This window comes from Macaca thibetana, chromosome 9, assembly GCF_024542745.1.
Source record: "Macaca thibetana thibetana isolate TM-01 chromosome 9, ASM2454274v1, whole genome shotgun sequence".
NCBI lineage: Eukaryota > Metazoa > Chordata > Mammalia > Primates > Cercopithecidae > Macaca > Macaca thibetana.
The window spans coordinates 90,560,099-90,580,609 of record NC_065586.1 but is presented as its reverse complement, the minus strand read 5'-3'; the positions used below and the strand labels follow the sequence as shown (position 1 = coordinate 90,580,609).

The following is a 20,511-nucleotide window of genomic DNA, read 5'->3' as shown; positions in this document are numbered from 1 at the left end:
AGGCTGCTTGCAATGCCCAGGCCCAACCTCAAATTAATATAACTGCAGACCAACTTTTGGGGGTTGGCAGGTGGGCTGGTTTAGATGCACAAGTGGTCATGCAGGATGATACAATAGAACACTTAGAGGAGTGTGCATTAGATCTTAGGAAAAAATCAGTTCAGGTGGGGAACAATACCCTTCCTTTAGTGCTATAAAACAGGGACCAAAAGAACCATACGTGGATTTTATAACTTGGTTACAGGAGTCTCTTAAAAAGGTGATTGCAGATTCGGCTGCTCAGGATATAGTGCTGCAGTTATTAGCTTTCAACAATGCTAAACCCAATTGCCAGGCTGCTCTGTGACCTATCAGAGGGAAAGCACATTTAGTTGACTATATCAAGGCCTGTGATGGTATCAGAGGTAAGCTGCATAAAGCTACTTTGTTGGCACAGGCAATGGCAGGACTGAGAGTGGATAAGGGAAATACTCCATTTCCCACAGCTTGTTTTAACTGTAGGAAGCATGGTCATACTAAAAAAGAATGTAGAAAAAAATCAGCCAGTCAGGCCACCAGATAGGGGAAAAAAGAAAACTGCTGAGCCTGAAATATGTCCAAAACGTGAAAAAGGAAAACATTGGGCTAATCAGTGTCACTCTAAGTTTGCAGGAAATGCAATGAGGGGGCCCATCCCAGGCCCCATTCTAAACTGGGGCATTTCCAGCTCAAGCCATTCCCTCACCCCTGGACAATGTCTGTCCCCTGCCACAGCTGGTAGTGCCACAGTGGATTCATGCTGCACAAAAGCTGTGAGCCTTCTGCCTGGGGAACCCCCACATAGGTCCCAACATGAGTCTGTGGACCGTTGCCAGCAGGGATGATAGGATTACTTCTAGGCAGGTCTAGTTTAAATTTTAAAAGGGTACAAATGCACACAGGAGTCATTGATTCAGATTACAATGGGGAAATTCAAATTGTAATATGTACTTCTGTTCCCTGGAAAGCAGAGCCAGGAAAGTGCATAGCACAGCTCCTGATTGTGCCATATGTGGGAATGGGAAAAAGTGAAATTAAATGAACAGGAGGATTTGGAAGCACAAATAAACAAGGCAAAGCAGCTTATTGGGTAAATCAAATTACTGATAAATGTCCTACTTGTGAAATAAGTATTCAGGGAAAGAAATTTAAAGGTTTGGTAGACACAGGAGCAGACATTTCAATCATCTCTCTACAGCACTGGCTGTCTGTGTGGCCAATTCAACTTGCTCAATTTAACATAGTTGCAGTTGGTAAAGCCCCTAAAGTATATCAAAGTCGCATATTTTGCATTGTGAAGGGCCCAGTGGACAACCTGGGACTATTCAACCAATGATAACTTCTGTACCTATAAATTTATGGGGGAAAGATTTATTACAACAATGGAGAGCACAAGTTCTAATTCCAGAACAATTATAGAGCCTTCAAAGTCAACATACAATGCATGAAATGGGGCATGTCCCTGGGATGGAACTAGAAAAAAATTTGCAAGGTTTGGAAAAACCACTTCAAGCAGAAAGAAAAAGTTCCTGCCAAGGTTTAGGATATCATTTTTGATGGTGGCCATTGTTAAGAATCCAGAACCTATACCTTTAAAATGGTTAACAGATAAGCCAATTTGGATAGAACAATGGCCACTAAGTAAAGAGAAACTGGAGGCTTTAGAGAAGTTAGTTGCCAAACAATTAGAAAACACACGCATAGCTCCAATATTTTCCCCTTGGAAATCTCCAGTTTTCATAATTAAGAAAAAGTCAGGTAAATGGAGAATGTTAACTGACTTAAGAGCCATCAATTCAGTTATACAACCTGTGGGAGCATTACAGCCAGGACTGCCTGCTTCTGCTATAATTCCGAAAAGTTGGTCTTTAATAGTCACAGATTTAAAAGACTGTTTCTTTACTATCCCTTTAGCTGAGCAAGACTGTGAGCGGTTTGCATTTACAATTCCTGCAGTAAACAACCTGTAGCCTGCTAAGTGTTTTCATTGTTTTACAGATGGATCTAGTAATGGTAAAGCTTCTTATTCTGGCTCAAAAGTAAAGTTTTCCAGGCACCCTATACTTCAGCTCAAAAAGCAGAACTTGTAGCTGTAATCGAGGTATTGACTGTTTTTGATATGCCTATTAATGTGTTTTCTGATTCTTCATATGTGGTTCATTCCACATAGTTAATTGAAAATGCTCAGTTACGATTTCATACAGATGAACAACTGATAACTTTATTCATCCAACTGCAAACAGCACTTAGAAGTAGAATGCACCCTTTTTACATCACTCACATTAGGGCTCATACAGCTCTTCCAGGACCTTTGACTGAAAGGAATCAAATGGCTGATTGCCTAGTTGCTAATGCAATATCTAATGCTAGTCACTTTCACAATTTAACCCATGTTAATGCTATTAAACACATTACTGGAATCCCATACAATTCTCAAGGACAAGCAATAGTGGAAAGAATTAATCTTTCCCTAAAACAGTTGCAAAAGCAGAAAGGGGAAAATAGAGAATATGGAACCCAATAGATGCAACTGAATCTAGCATTATTAACTTTAAATTTTTTGAGCCTGCCCAAAGGCCAGATGCTATCAGCAGCTGAACAGCATCTACAGAAATCATCTGCAAAGACAGAAGCAGAACAACTGATTTGGTGGTGAGATCTGATAACAAAAATTTGGGAAATAGGTAAAATAATAACTTAGGGTAGAAGTTATTCTTGTATTTCTCCAGGCCAAAATCAAAAGCCAATTTGGACACCATCAAGATACCTGAAACCTTATCATGAGCCAGATGCTGAGGAAGAGACTCCAGGAGGATACCAAGGACCCCCCTGTTGCAGCCATGCCAAGACTGACACTGAGGAGGACCACAACTGTCATGAGCAACACCCATCAAACACAGCCACCCACCTGGGGACAGATCAAGAAGCTGTCACAGATGGTGGAAGAAAACCTGAGGAAAGTGGGACAACCAGTCACAATGAATAATTTAATGGTAGCTATGATTGCAGTTATCACCACTGCCATGAGTATTCCTTCAATAAGGGCTGACACAAGATTGATAAATATTATTGGGCATATTTATCAATCTTGGCTGGCAATAATGCCTAGATGTAATCACTCTATGACACAGTTACACATGCTTTCTGATCTCAGTATTTACCATGATAAATCTGCTCCTGTAATTGAGGCATACTAGCATACTGCCATCAAAAACCTATTTGTAAACAAAATAGAACCTGGTCAGAAATAATGAACATACTTGTTTAGGAAGATTGCATTGCAGAACAGGCAGAGGTGCTGCACAATGATTCCCATGGAATCATTATTAATTGGTCCCCTAAGGAGATGTTTAACTTGAATTGCACCTCTCAGTATATGTGCCAAGGCCACACTATGTTCAGATGGTCTGAACAAAATGGTCAGATGGTAGAAATGATAAGAAATATGGCAAAAGTTCCTATTATCTGGAACCATGGCAGTATAGTGGCACCTCAACCTCAAATGATATGGCCTGTTGTAGGAGCTAAACATAAGGATTTGTGGCTTAATAAGATCAAAATTTAGGAAAGAATAAAAAAGCATCTATAAGGACACTCTACAAACTTGTTTTTAGATATTGCGAAATGAAAAGAACAAATACGTAAAGCATCCCAGGCACACCTGATCTTAATGCCAGGCACTGGGGTGCTTGAAGGAGCTGCAGACAAATTAGCAGCATAAAAACACTTGGAAGCTCTGTGGTTTCAATGATGATTGTGCTTTTAATCTGTGTTGTTTGTCTTTGTAGTCTGCAGATGCAGATCCTGAATCCTGAGAGAAGTAGCTCACCATGACAAAGCTGCCCTTGCTTTTATCGCTTTGCAAATAAAATAAGGGGGACATGTTGGGAACAGGCCCCCTCAAAAATCTGGCCATAAACTGACACCAAAACTGGCCATAAACAAAATCTCTGCAGCACTGCAACATGTTCATGATGGCCATAATGCCCACACTAGCAGATTGTGGGTTTACCGGAATGAGGGCAAGGAACACCTGGCCCACCCAGGACAGAAAACCACTTAAAGGCATTCTTAAACCATAAACAATAGCATGAGCAATATGTGCCTTAAGGGCATGTTCCTGCTGCAGATAACTAGCCAGACTCATCCCTTTTTTTGGCCCATCCCTTCACTTCCCATAAGGGATATTTTTAGTTAATCAAATATCTATGGAAACAATGCTAATGACTGGCTTGCTGTTAATAAATACGTGGGTAAATCTCTGTTTGGGACTCTCAGTTCTGAAGGCTGTGAGACCCTTGATTTCCCACTTCACACCTCTATATTTCTGTGTGTGTGTCTTTAATTCCTCTAGCACCACTGGGTTAGGGTCTCCCTGACCGAGCTGGTCTTGGCACATTACCATCAAACCCACAAGAATACAAAAGCCATCAGAGACTACCAAAAACACTCTATGCACACAAGCTAGAAAACCTAGAAGAAACAGGCAAATTTCTGGAGACATACAACCTCCCAAGATTGAACCAGGAAGAAATCAAATCCTTGAACAAACCAATAATGAGTTCCAAAATTGAATTAGCAATATAAAGCCTACCAACTAGGAAAAAAAAAAAAAGCTCAGGACCAGATAGATCGATAGCTGAATTCAACAAGATGTATAAAGAACAGGAACTATTACTATGGAAATGATTCCCAAAAAATGAGTAGCAGGGATACCTCAGTAACCCATTCTTTAAGGCCAACATCATCCCAATATCAAAACTTGGTACACACACACACACACACACACACATACACACACAAATGCCCACAAATTCAGGTCAATATCCTTGACGAATATTGATGCAAAAGTCCTCAACAAAATTCCAGCAAACTGAATGCAGCAGCACATTAAACAGTTAATCCACTACAGTCAATTAGGCTTTATCTCTGATATATGATTGGTTTAATGTACACAAATCAGCAAACGTGATTCATCGCATAAACAGAATTAAAAATAAAAACTATGTGATTATCTCAATATACGCAGAAAAGGCCTTTGATAAAATCCTACATCCTTCATGTTAAAAAACCCTCAACAAAGCGGGCTTTTAAGAAACATGCATCAAAATAGTAAGAGCCATCTTATCTAGTAAACAATAATAATTTAAAAAGAAACAGAGAAAGACAAAGGAGGAATAAAGAAAAGAATAAGAGTGATCAAAGACACACCCACAGCCACATATACTGAATGAGCAAAAGCTAGAAGCATTTCCCTTAAAAACAGGACCAAGACAAGGTTGCCATTTCTTACCACTCCTATTAAACATGGTATTGCAAGTCCTAGCCAGAGCAATCAGGCAAGAGAAAGAAATAAAACTCACCCAAATTGGAAGACAGGAAGTCAATCTATCACTGCAGATGATATGATTCTATGCCTCGAAAACCCAAAGTCTGTTCCCAAAAGCTCCTTGATCTGATAAATAATTTCAGCAAAGTTTTGGGATATAAGATTTATGTACAAAAATTCATAGCATTTCTATATACCAACAACATCCAAGCTGAAAGCCAAATCAAGAACACAATCCCATTCACAATAGCCACAAAAAGAACACAATACCTAGGAATACAGCTAACCAGGGAAATGAAAGAACTCTATAAAGAAAACTACAAATCATTGATGAAAGAAACCAGAGACAACAGAAGCAAATGGAAAAACATTCCATGCTAATGGATTAGAAGAATCGATGTTATTAAAATGGTCATACTACGCAACACAATTTACAGATTCAATGCTATTTCTATCAAACTATCAATGACATTATTCTCAGAATTAGAAAAAGCTATGCTAAATTTATATGAAACCAAAAAAGAACCTGAATAGCCAAGGCAATCCTAAGCAAAAAGAACAAAGATGAAGGCATCACATTACCTGACTTCAAACTATGCTATAAGGCTACAATAACCAAAACAGCATGGTACTGGTACAAAAACAGACACATAGACCAATGGAACAACATACAGAGCCCATAAATAATGCTACACACCTATATCCATCTGATCTTCAACCAAGTCAACAAAAACAAGCAATGGGAAAAGGACTCCCTCTTCAATAAATGGTGCTGAAATAATTGGCAAGCCATATGCAGATGACTGAAAGTGGATCCCTTCCTTACACCATATACAAAAGTCAAGATTAATTAAAGACTTATATGTAAAACCTAAAACTATAAACACCTCGGAGGATAATCTAGGAAATACCATTCTGGACATAAGGCCTGGCAAAACTTTCATGATAAAGATGCCAAAAGTGATTGCAACAAAAGCAAAAGTTGACAAATGAGACCTAATTAAACTAAAGAGCTTCTCCACAGCAAAAGAAACTACCAACAAAGTAAAGACACAACCTGCAGAATGGGAGAAAATATTTGCAAACTATGCATCCAACAAAGGTCTAACATGCAGAATCCATAAGGAACTTAAACAAATTAAAAAGAAAAAACAAACAATCCAATTAAACAGTGGGCAAAGAACATGAACAGACACTTTTCAAAAGAAGTCATACATACATACAGCCAATGAACATTAAAAAATGTCCAACATCACTAACCATTAGAGAAGTGCTAATCAAAACCACAATGACATATTATCTCACTCCAGTCAGAATGGCTATCATAATAAAAAGTCAAAAAATAACACATGCTAGCAAGGCTGCAGAGCAAAAGGAATGCTTATAGACTCCTGGTGGGAATGTAAATTAGTTCAGCCACGTTGGAAAGCACTTTGGTGATTTATCAAAGAACTTAAAACACAATTACCACTCAACTCAGCAATCCCATTATTGGGTATATACTACCCAAAGGAATATAAATTGTTCTGCCATAAAGACATATGCATACATATGTTCATTGCAGCACTATTCACAATAGCAAGAACATGGAATCAACTTAAATGCACATCAATGGTATACTGAATAAAGAAAATGTGTACATATACACTGAGGAATACTACACAGCCATAAAAAAGAACAAGATCACGTCCTTTGCAGGAACATAGATGGAGCTGGAGGCCATTATTCTAAGAGAACTAACATAGGAACAGAAAACCAAGTAGTGCATGTTCTCACTTATAAGTGATTATAATGTTCTCACTTATAAGTGATTATAACTTAGACATGACCTAAGTTGGAAACACAAAGGAAAAAGATTATCCAAATCTTGATCTTGTGTTTACAGTAACACAAAATCAGATCATGAATTCAAATACTTAATGTTCATTCCTCTTATGGCTGATTGTTTCAGTATTTCCCTACAGGTTACAGCTGCTTCTGGACATAATTTTTCTGTTCCAAATCCAGATCTCTAGTAATTCTAGGTGATTCTCAGCCAAAACAGCTTTCCTACCCTCTTACCTTTCTCCCTTTTTGTGCTTAACATTATGAGGTCCAGCATAGCCTCTTCACATTCTATTTTCTTTCATTTCTCACTTTCATTTTACTCAAAAGCAAGAAATCTAAGAACTGACCCAGCAAATAATAATCCTTTTTATCTAGAACATGCAGAGAATAAATGGCTCTGAATTGTCATTTATTAATCATTTTTCTTTGTTTTATAGTGATAACATATTAACAACTGAGCAGTAGATAGGTATTAGCATATGTGGTGGTCAATACAAGTGTTACAGAGTGTGGAGAATAGCAGATATATGTATGCAGTGACCCAAGAAACTCTCTTTAATGGGGGTTGTTCACTGGATCTTGAGGGAATGGGAAGATGTGGGTTGACAAGTCAGAGAAGATATCTCTCATGGTGGGAAGGAAGAGGGTGATGGCCCCGATAAGGGAGAATTGCAGGTGACAGCACAGCAGCAGCCAGACCATCTGCCCTTCTTCAGACAGGAATGAAGCAGAGGTGGTACAAGGGTGGCACACGACCAAATGCATTGGCAATGGGGGTGATGTCAATATCCTTCGGGTCAACCTGAGATTTCAGGTTAAAGTTCTGCAAAATGGTGGTCAGGAATAAAAACAGCTCCATGCGGGCCAGGCCCTCTCCCACACACATCCGTTTTCCTGAAAATAACAGACATAGACGATTTGTTCCCTGAACATTAGGTCACGAACAGTCACAAAAAGTATGCAGTAACTATTTGATAAATGATTAAATAGATGGATGGATCGAAGGCAGAATGGCTGGAAGGAAGGTTGGATACACAGAAAGAAAAATGGATACACTTCCTATCTACTTAATATCTTATGTTACTAAGTACCCTTCACTCAACAAATATTTATAGAGTATCAGCTCTATGCCATGCACTTCACTAAGTATTCCCACATTATAACTGCTCTTTTGACACTACTAGTTTCCATCAGTCTTTTTCTAGAAATGCACTCACAGGGAAGAAGGGCTGAAAGGAGAAGGCTCATATACTGTGTTCCCCTTTGTACCTCTGGCACAATATTTAGCCAAAGATTTTTTCCTAGTGTACTTTCAAAAGTACATGTCTAAACATGTCACTCTCTCACTTTACAACTTTAAACGACACCCATCTGTCCTATGGGATAAGGGCCAAATGGCTTGACCTGACTCTTCCCATTCTGTTTCCAGGCTGACATTCTATATCACATCTTCCATTGTTCATCTCCTCCACTCTCAGCTCCAGGCATATCCATTCTTCATCAATCTCCAACACACCACAAAGTTTCAAGCATTATCCCTTGCCGTCCCATCTGTCTAAAAAGCTCTACTCTTATGCTTCCTTCAGAATTTATGTCTCATGTCATTTCCTCTTTTTGATTTCTGTGATCCCTAGTCAATAGAAACTCACCCTCTCTAGGTTTCCTCATCATATTCATGCTTCCGCTGAAGCATGAATCACCTGGAATTGTATTATCTGTGTATTGTTTTTCTATCCTGCTAAAACGTGAGATCCTTAAAAGGTCTCAGTTCTTGACATTATTAGTGTATACAGTGCCAGATCCAAAGCAGAGATCAAAAGCCAGAGAAAAAAATGAAGGGAACTCTATGTCCACAGACTCACCACACACTTTAGCTGTAGAGATTGAATATCCAAGATGTATGATCATGAGTGAAGGGAGATCAAGGTACTCTGGAATAATCGCAGACTATTCTTCCATATTCTCAGGGTTTCCTGACCCTGAAATTTGTTGGCAGGTGCTAACCACCTAGATCTACAAAAAATGTCCTGCTACTGTGGTCCATTACCTCTGTAAAAGTTCCCTGCCTTCTCTTCTTGTCCGGCTTCCTGCTCCAATGAGGTAGCTTAAGTTTCCTTCCTCTTGGAAGTGTTATGGCCTGTGAATGAGCAGGAAGCAGGCAGCTTCCCCTGCTGAGCTCCCCAACATCCTGTGCTTTCCCCTCTGGCAGCCTTCCTCCTACTATATTACAATGATCTGTTTACTTGTCTACTTCTCTAAATCAGAAGTGAGCCTCTTAGGAGCCCATTCTCTGCTCTCAGATACTTCTGAGCTCAGATACCTAGAGCTCAGTCTAGGGAGCAAAGGACACCACAGGGCAGATATTCAAAGTCATGGAATTAGATACCTTTCTCATAGCAGATGAGAAATGTCTAAATAAGTTTCACCCAGTAAGAGGAGCTCTTGGGTAGCTCAGTGATGTATCTAGAGGCAGAATTAAATTAACCTACACTCTAGCTTTTTCAGTTTGAAAAACAGGATCAACTCCCCAAAGCCCCATTAATCTGGCCCAATAATGGGGATGTTCATCAGCAGGGAAATCGCATAGGCATAGGGAACGGTGCTAATGATCTGCAAAGCAATTCAGCCAGACCCCACAGGAGGCATCATGTAAGAGTCAAATGATCCCAAAAAGGTATCATGTCACCTGAAGGACAGATGAAAATGAATATCTATTACCTGCTGAGAAAGGCATGAAGTAGTCACTTTTCTTAAAGTTGCCACTCCTATCCAGAAAGTGGCCAGGGTCAAACATCTCTGGGTTGGGGAATTCTTTGTCATTGTGCAGCACAGAAGTCAGTGATGTTATTATGGTCGTGCCCTGGAAATAGCAAAACAGACAAACTAAGTTATAAAGAAGTCAAAGAGTGGGAAGAAGCGATGGAAATCATCTAGTCCAATTTCTTTGATCAATAGATAAGAAAATTGAGGTCCAAAGAAGTTACATTCCCACGTAGACAGACCTAGTAAGAAGCAGGATGAATTTAAGGCAAGTGGCAGTGACTTTAATAAAGTCCCCTCCAATTAATTGCATTTGAAGTCCTGAGCATTTGAGTACATGGGGTATCCTTCTGAATCCCCTGTTTATCATCAAGCTTGGACCCTGGTGTACATCCCCACTTGCTGTCGTATTTCATCACTTCAGTTTTCACATATCTCACACATGGATTACCTTTTTTTGTTGTTGTTTGTTTGCAGGATTGTTACACGGGTATATTGTGTGATGCTGAGGTTTGGGGTACAAATAATTCCATCACCCAAGTAGAGAGCACAGCACGCAACAGGTAGTTTTTCAACCCTTCCTTCCCTCCAGCCCCCATCTAGCAGTCCCCAGTGTCTACTGTTGCCATCTTTATGTCCATGAGTACTGATGTTTAACTCCCCCTTGTAAGTGAGAATGTACAATAGTTGGTTTTCTGTTCCTGCGTTAATTCACTCCAACTGCATCTATGTTGCTATGAAAGACAATATTTAATTCATTTTTATGGCTGCATACTGTTTCCTGGTGTATTTGTACCACCTTTTTTTATCCATTCCACTGTTGGTGGGCATTTAGGTTGATTCCAATCCTTTGCCATTGTGAATAGTATTTTTTGCCTTTTAATCATTGCTATTCTGACTGATGTGAGATGGTATTCCATTTTGGTTTTGATTTGCATTTCTCTGGTTAGTGATGTGAAGCATTTTTTCATGTTTATTGGCCACTTGTTGTCTTTTGAGAAGTGTCTGTTCATGTCTTCCCCACTTTTTAATGGCATTGTTTTTTGTTTGTTCAATTGTTTAATTACCTTATAGGACATTAGACCATTGTCAGATGCATACTTGGTAAATATTTCCTCCCATTCTGTAGGTTGTCTGTCTACCTTGTTAATAGTTACTTTTGTTATGCAGAAGCTCTTTAGTTTGTAACTAATGTATCAATTTTAATTAACATATCAATTTTTTTTCATTGTGATTGCTTTTGAGGACTTAGTCATGAATTCTTTCCCAAGGCCAATGTCCACAATGGTGTTTCCTAGGTATTTCTCTTGCAATTCTTAAAGTTTGATGTCTTACATTTAAAACTTTAATCCATCTTGAGTTCATATTTGTATATGGTGAAAGGATGGGGTCCAGTTTCATTCTGCGTATGGCTACCCTGCCATCCCAGCATCATTTATTGAATAGGGAGTCCCTTCCCACTGTCTATTTTTTGTCAGCGTTGTTGAAGATCAGATGGCTGTAGATATGCAGCTTTATTTCTGGGTTCTCTATTATGTTTTATGGGTCTGTGTATCTGTTTTTGTACCAGTACCATGCTTTTTTGGTTACTGTAGCCTTATAGCATAGTTTGAAGTCTGGTAGCACGATGACTCCAGCTTTGCTCTCTTTGCTTAGGTTTGTTTCGGCTATTCAGGCTCTTTTTTGTTTCCATATGAATTTTACAAGAGACACTGGTAGTCTGATAGGAATAGCATTGAATCAGTAGATTGCTTTGGGCAGTATGGTCATTTTAACGGTATTGATTCTTCCAATCCATGAGAATGGAATGATTTTCCATTTGTTTGTGTCATCTACGATTTCTTTCAGTAGTGTTTTGTAGTTTTCCTTATAGAGATCTTTCACTGCCTTAGTTAGATGTATTCCTAGGGATTTAATGTTTTGTGGCTATTGTAAATGGGATTGCGTTCTTGATTTGGCTGTCAGCTTGAACGTTACTGATATGTAAAAATGCTATTGATTTTTGTACATTTATTTTGTATCCTGAAACTTTACTGAAGTCATTTATCACTTCCAGGGGCCCTTTTGGCAGAGTCTTCAGGGTTTTCTAGGTGTACAATCATATCGTCAGTGAAGAGAGATAGTTTGATTTCTTCTTTTCCTATTTGAATACGTTTTCTTTCCTTCTCTTGCCTGATTGCTCTGACAAGGACTTCCAGATGAAGATTTTTAAATAGAAGCCTCTGCTGGCACTTAAAGAGTCAGGAGAATTTGGAATCTGTTCATAGGGTTTTTTTAAATGGAGGTCTGATCTATTAAAAATGACTTCTGAGATAATATCAACAAGTACACTAAAATCAATTGAAGGGTTGATCACAGAAGTGTTATACGTTTCTTTTCATTAAAACATGTGGGAGAACTCTTCATTATAGATGAACCCAACCTAAAAAACACATAAGGAATGATAAAAGTAGAAAAATCATCATTTTTGCAGCCATTCAGGTAGGACCATAGATTCAAGCAAGGATCATCCATTAACTTTAAAACTACTGGATAAATTAATTGGGAAAGTAATATTCACAAGACCTTAAAGTACCATGTCATCTTTTTATTAACTGTATATGAAAAACAGAACCCCAACAATGGAGAGACTAGCAGACACACCGTTACAAAATGTGGACTGCACACGTGATGCAGTAGCACATATATAACGTCACCTACGTAACTTTCTTGCCAAAAACACATAACTGGAATCTACTTGTCAAAAAAGCATTCAAACAAAACCAGACTGAGCAACATTTTACATAACAAGGGGACAGGACTTTTAAAAACTGTCAGTGTATTAAAGTGAAACAAACTAAAAAAAACTGTTAGTAATGAGAGAGGACTAACAAAACAAGATAACCAAATTAAAAGCTTGTTCCTTGACTGGACTACAGGAAGTCCACCAAAAAAAAGCTATAAGAGATATTTTAGTATAACTGGGAAAATGTAATTGTAAGATATTAGATAATATTAACCTATTGATAATAATTCATTGAGTGTGAATGTTATTATTATTATTATGTAGGAGAAAGTCCTTGTTTTGGGGAATTATATACCGAAGTACTTAGGTGTTAAATGTGACAGATTAGATTACATAGGTAGATAGATGATAGATAAATGCAGATAAATGTACAGAGTAAAATGTAGATGTATAAACATTTCCATATATTATATGTATACTATATGCCTACACACAAATATATTCATTCTAGAAAGATATTATGATACATAATAGTTGCTATAGATTTTCTAATACTCCCAATAATGTGGGAGTGGGGAGATACCAAATAATTGAATACGTGATATTTCTTTTCTTTTTTCCTTTTTTTTTTTTTTTTTTTGAGACAGGGCCTTGCTCTGTCACCCAGGCTGCAGTGCAGTGGTATGACCATAGCTCACAGCAGCCTCAACCTCTCGGGCTCCAGCAATCCTCCCACTTCAGCCTCCCAAGTAGCTGGGACTACAGGCACATGCCACTACACCCAGCTAATTTTTTTTATTTTCTGTAGAGATAGGGTTTCACTATGTTGCCCGGGCTGGCCTCCAGCTCCTGGGTGCAAATGATCCTTCCACTTTGGCCTCCCAAAGTGCTGGGATTACAAGTCTGAGCCTCCACACCTGGCTGGCCTTTTCTTTAGCAAATCATAAATATTTATACAAAGTATGATAAATAAGGAATAAAAATACATTCAATCCATGCAAGTAAAGGTTTAGCCAAATGAAATTGCACCCACCTTAAATTGTTTTTAGCTATTCAGGCTTTTAGTACAGCATAATTGAGAATGAGATATTTCCAACCCTGTATTACAGAAAATTGAAAACTTAGATATGTGTTGTGTAGTATGGTAGCCATGAATAATCCATGGTTATTTGTATTTAAATTTAAAGTAATGAAAACTAAATAAAATGTTAATTCCAGTTCCTTAGTTGCATTCATTACATTTCCAGTGCTCAATAGGTACCTGTGTCTAGTGGATTCCACACGGCACAATACAGACATTCAGAATTCCCTCTTCCCTATAAGATGGCAATAGTGACTTCATCCTTAACAAACTCCAATCCCTTTTCCTCTCAAAGTTAAATTTTTGTTATTTTATTTCTTTATAATGGCATAATGTACTTGCTTCAAGTGGAATGGAGCAACTTGCAGCATAGCAACTAAAAAGTCTCAGTAAACACAGAAGCCATGTGTTAGAAGGCACTGGAAAAGCTGCTGAGACAAAAATTACTCAGGGTTGCAGACATAGGGGAACCTCAGAGAGGTCAGCTGATGGCTACAGTCAATTTCTGACTGTGTTTCATATGTTTATTGCGGCACTATTCACAATAGCAAAGACTTGGAACCAACCCACATGTCCATCAATGATAGACTGGATTAAGAAAATGTGACACATGTACACCATGGAATACTATGCAACCATAAAAAAGATGATTTCATGTCCTTTGCAGGGACATGGATGAAGCTGCAAACGATCATTCTCAGCAAACTATCACAAGATCAGAAAACCAAACACCGCATTTTCTTACTCATAAGTGGGAGTTGAACAATAAGGACACAGGATGGGAACATCACACACCAGGGCCTGTAGGGGGTGGGGGGGGGAGCCTAAGGGATGGATAACATTAGGAGAAATACCTAATGTAGGTGACAGGTTGATGGGTGCAGCAAACCACCATGGCACGTGTATACCTATGTAACAAAACTGCACATTCTGCACATGTATCCCAGAACTTAAAGTATAATAAAAAAATTGAAAAAAAAAATTTTCAACCGTGTTCATATCTAATTCTGAATGAAGGTAGAAGGTGTTGCATAATTCTGTCTGCCTAGCACAGGAGGGATGAACCCTTTCTGGAAGAAGATGAACTTCATCTGACGTTCTGCATTTTTTCATATGTCATAACTGGCACTTAACCAAAACTTATGAGTCACTCCAAAGACAGAACTAAGTGAGCACAAAAAGAATAGAGAGTGAGAAAAGGTTATAAAAACAATCATAATAGGGAACATTATCTTCCTTATTTTATAAAGCCAACATTTCCTCAATATCAGAAATCTGACAAGAAAATTTTGAGGAAGAAAAATTGCAAACTGATGTCTCTTATAAATATAAGTTCAAACAACCTGAAAAAAATGTAGCGAATAAAATCCAGCTGTGTATGTCTCTGTGTGTGCATTTGTGTGTATTTTAACTAATATATATATTATATGTATATGCAGGACAAAATATATGGCCATATTAATTGATGCAGAGACTCCATTTGATCAAATTGTATAAACATTCATGACCAGAAAAAAATCATCAAAAGTAGGAGAAGGCAACCTTCTCTAATCTGATTTTTTAATTACAAAAATATACATAAAACATTGTTCTCACTGGTGAGATGTTAAACCTCCACTCATCCTGAACATCATACATGAAACAAGGATGCCCACCATCATGAATTATTCAACACTGTCCTGGAAATCCTAACCGCGAAATAAAGCAATAAAGATAAAATTGAGTTATAAGAATTGAAAAATAAGAAATAAATATTAAAACAGATCACAGGATACATAGAAATTACAAATAAATTTACAAACAAAACATTAGCAATGCTAAGTAAATTTGCTTGATGTAAGATCATCAAAATAATAAAATCAATTATATTTCCATGTGCCAGAAACAAAGAAATGGAAAAGGCATTTTTTTGAGTATATTATTTAAAAGCCAGGTGCAGTGGCACACATCTCTAATCCCAGCTACTTAAGAGGATGAGGTGGAGGATTTCTTGAGCCAGAAGATCAATCTGTGCAACATAGCAAGACTCTGTTTTGAAAATATTTTTAATATTATATATATTTATTTTATATTATATATTACATATTTACTATTATATATTATATACACAACTTACAATTACATCAAAATATCATTTATTTCAGAAAAAAATATAATACATGTGAAAGCCACTGAACTGAAGACAAAACATTACTGACAAAATAGAAGAAAGTCCAAATAAATTAAGAGCATAATCATATCCATGAATTGAAAGATTCAACCTGTCAGGACCTCAATTCTTTCTTAATTGATCTAAAGATTTAATGTCACCATGATAAAAATCCCAGCACAGTGTTTTGGGAAATTGACAAATTGATACTTTAAACATTTATTTGGAAATGTAAACACCTGAGAATAGCCACAAAAAATTATTACAGAAGCAGAACAAATTTGGAAGACATAAACTGCTAGATACTGAGAACTGTTATAAACCTTCATAGGAACAAACTGGAATGGAAACAGCAGAGTCCAGAAAGCTGCCCCAAGCATGAATTTTACATGTCTCTCATCACGTGTTGTTAGAGGATTGGGACCATACTATGAATCTGGGGACTTCAAGAGCATGGAGGTGTAGGAGAAACAAACTTACCTTAGGGATGAGGTAGTTTCTGAATTTAACATCACAGGTCACTGCATGGGGCAGGTTTGTGGGGATGAGGTCAATGTATCTCTGGATCTCGTGCACCACAGCATCTGTGTAGGGCATGTGACTCCTGTCCTGCATGCAGGGGCTCCGGTTTCTGCCAACCACACATTCAATCTCTTCCTGGACTTTAGCTGGTAAGACACAAGTAAGAAATGATGGAAAAGGACAAAAATGGCACATTTGCTGTAGCAATTCAGGTTACAAGAAGCATAATGAAGGGGTCCCGACATCATTATAAACTTAAATTATAGGACTGAAAGTACACCTAGACTTAGAGAAGAAATTACTACATTATAGATACATCTAACTCTGCTACAAGCTAAGTATTAAGATAAATCTGTAACCACCTACATATTAGCATACAGGATAATCAGTACAAATATAAATGATAAAATGCTTCAAAATATAAATATTTAGTATATTATAAACTCAAGAAATTACTGTTCTTGAAGAAAGAAAAAAATCAAATTAATGTTGTATCAGAATAATATATAACGTTTTAAAACTTTAATTCTACTAACAGATCTATATGTATGGGCAGATTTGTGTATTGTGTGCATATGTTTATTTGAAACTTGAAATGATATTCTCTCTCATCCTCACACTCCACATAGGTGGCCATGCTGAAACATTCTAGAAGTTTCTTCTGAAATTTATATTCATATTTCTAAGTAATGACTCTCTTTTGATTTTTTAAATTTATTTTTAGAAAATTTCTAAAATTTCATGGTAAGAAAGATGAGGACTTTCTCCATCACCAACCCATAACAAATAGACACACACGCACAAACAGAAACACACACACACACTCACACTTCCCCCTACTCTAGTTTCCCCAGTGTATTTATATCACATTTGTATTATATTAATACTCATGTTCACATCATTATTATTTCATAAATATTGATCACAAGTGGGGCTGCTGTAATTATGTCTCCTTTTTTGTATATTCTTGGACTTAAGTGTATCTATTTCAATTCTAATTTTATGCCAATTTAGAATTACTGCGAATGCTCAGAAATGTTTCAAACTCTCACTAATAATTCTCTAAATACTAAAAATAATCAAATAATCAATCAACTTCTCTTTGCCCTTAATGTCTTCCCTCACACCTCCATTATCCACCTGGTCCATTCTAAAGCATTTGTTTTCTAGGCCGGGTGTCCAGCAGCCTCCCTGACACTTCCATCCTCCTACATGAAGTCTCCTGAGACCTGCAGTCCCTGACTTCCTCTGACTTGGTTTCAGATATTTAGATGGAAAATATTCTCTAGTATCTAAGAAAATAAACACAAAGGATAAAATTTTTTTGCCCACTTGCAGGTCTGAAAATATTCTTTATCTATAAATACACAAGATGACGGCTGCTCTTGAGAATTCTAATGTCATTCTGATTCCTGATCCTTTATAGGTGAACTAATTTATCTCTGAATGTTTTTATCACTTTCCCTTTAACTCTGATGTTCTAAAATTTCATGGCCTGGTGTCTTAGATGAATATTTTCCATTTCATTCACTTTGCTGGACATTTGGTAAGAATTTTCTATCTAAATGGTGAAAAATGGAGGTCTTTCCACTGGTGCTACTTATTCTCAGGAGTTTACACCTGACTGCTGAATTTTAGGAACAAGAGGCAGAAAGGCGCTAAAGGCCTCAGAATTCAAGTGGACTCTTACTTAACCCCTCACTCTTTCCCTGTCTCTGTCTGTTGTGTATGAGTGAGCCTCTTAGGTTCAGTTTCTCTAGAGAGTGAACCTCCCTTTTCTGTGGGGAAAAAACAATTAGTTGACAAATGAAGTTGTGGAGGGAATCTAGGCAGGGAGAATTTTCTGTTTTCTGCTTCATTCTCCCTCTGTGTTCTTTGGGTCTTGGTTCTTTTGAATACTCAGCCTTACAGGGACTATAGCAACACAAATTCTTATGACCCTTAGGTTGCAACTTCAATCTCTCTGCCAAATTGGTTACCATCCTTCTATCTGCTCCCTGTGTCTCAGAAGTTTGTTAAAGACTTGATGGTTGTACTCTAACAGGAGTAATTCTCATATGTAATAAATTTAACATCATTTCAGTGTGATTCTGACCCCAGAAAAACAAATGTGTGGCTAATAGGCTATGCAGAGCCAGAATCTGCTCATAGATAAATACAAAATTTGAAGAAAAAAAAAAAAGTTGTTTGTAAAAGATAAAACTATTGATCCTAAGAAAAAATATTGACAAGTACCATTTTTCTAGGTGCAAATTTTGATAATCATAAAACTCCTCAGGCACATTTTCTACTTAAATAGCATACACCTTTATTATACAGCTACATGCTTAAAATACTTCCCAGACTACACAGATTTTCTCAGGCTATCTCATCAAATTTCTAGAATATCCACTATACACTTCAATAAATAGTATTTCCCAAAGAATCAAAAATAGAACTATCCTTTGATCCAGCAATCCCACTACTGGGTATCTATCCAAAATAAAGAAATCATTTTATCAAAAAGACATCTGCATTCATATGTTTACTGCAGCACTATTCACCAAGGCATATTCATAAAATCAACTAAAAAGTTATGTATGGGGTTTAAAAATCTGCATCTAGTAGTGTCACACACACACACACAAACTCATACCATGCACTACTACTCAGCTATGTAAAAGAATGAAATCATGTCTTTTGTGGCAACATGGATGGAACTGTAGGCCATTATCCTAAGTGCAAAGACTCAAAATAGAAAGTCAAAAACCACACGTTCTCACTTACAAGTGGAAGCTAAACAATGGGTACACAGAGACATACAGAGTGGAATAATAGACACTGGAGATTCCAAAAGGTGGAAAGGTGGGAGGGAGGTGAGGGATGAAATGTTACCTATTGGGAACAATGTACACTATTCAGGTGATGGGTACACTAAAAGCCCATACTTCACCATTAGGGAATAGATTCATGAACGCAATTGCACTTGTACCCCTAAAAAAATAGAAATTTACCAAAACATTAAAAAATGGTATCAAACCAACCATAAAAGAATTGCCAATAATAAAAATTAAAAATAAAAAGAGTCTCTGTCTTTACTGTCCCAGCATTAAAACACTACATTTTCAGAATAAGAGAAGATCTGTAAGAGCATACCTGGCTGGGCACAGTGGCACACGCCTGTAATCCCAGCACTTTTGGAGGCTGATGTGGGAGGATCATTTGAGGTCAGGAGTTCGAGACCAGCCTGACTAACATGGTGGAACCCTGTCTCTACTAAAAATACAAAATAATTAGCCAGTGTGGTGGGTACACCTGTAATCCCAGCTACTCGGGAGGCTGAGGCAGGAGAATCACTTGAACCCAGGAGGCGGAGGTTGCAGTGAGCCAAGATTGCACCACTGCACTTCAGCCTAGGCGACAGAGCGAGACTCTGTCTCAAAAAAAGAAAAAAAGAGCATATCTATTACTCAAAGTGGTCTGTTCTGCTGGAAAATGGAATTTTGTAGACATGGTTTTTAGTGAAATAAAATTTCTACTCATTTCAAAAAAGAAATTGCAACAAAGTAGTCTCTTCTTAAGAAAACCAACATATAATCCTAGGCCAATTCATCATGTCTGTGCCTGCTACAAATCTTCTCCCATGAAATCTAGACACTTTATTCAGAGTATTTAGTCACTTAAATCCAGGGTTTTATTACTTTTGCTAGTGATCACACTGTCTTCACCTCTCTCAGTCCCTCTTCCCTGTTGTGCAAATTCATCTCATTCTTACCCCTTCATCGTATTTAGACAACTTAGAGCCAATGGCACAGAAATTTCAATAATGAAACTTCTCTAAGAGAAACAAGATGGAGGACAATAGCAGTGTCTTCCCAACATCTTTTCTGAAAATCACCCTGCTCACCTATGGTATCATCATACCTGTGACCTCTGGGTACTTCAGCAGAAGCAGGAGTCCAAATCTTAGGGTGGTGCTTGTTGTCTCTGTTCCAGCTCCAAACATATCAGTTACAGTGGCTATCAAGCTTTCAATAGTAAATTCAGACTGTAGATTGTGCCTTTCCTAAAAATTATTTCATCATTTAATTATTTGATAGTGTGCCAGCATATGAAAGTAC

General features: G+C 37.6%; 1 protein-coding gene across 5 annotated transcripts in view; it reads right to left on the bottom strand.

The window, feature by feature from the left end:
• The window catches only part of LOC126962034 (cytochrome P450 2C18), a 263,118-nt gene that overhangs the window by 218,279 nt on the left and 24,328 nt on the right, over positions 1 to 20,511 (bottom strand). The window contains exons 7-10 of one of the 5 annotated variants that reach the window (XM_050802803.1): positions 20,315 to 20,456; positions 16,370 to 16,557; positions 9,893 to 10,034; positions 7,166 to 8,068 (exon numbers count right to left, since the gene is read on the bottom strand). In XM_050802803.1, coding sequence (XP_050658760.1) covers positions 7,887 to 8,068; positions 9,893 to 10,034; positions 16,370 to 16,557; positions 20,315 to 20,456 — 654 coding nt within the window. In that variant the 3' untranslated portion in view covers positions 7,166 to 7,886. The other 4 variants (XM_050802807.1, XR_007728567.1, XM_050802805.1 and 1 more) reach the window with 4 other exon arrangements.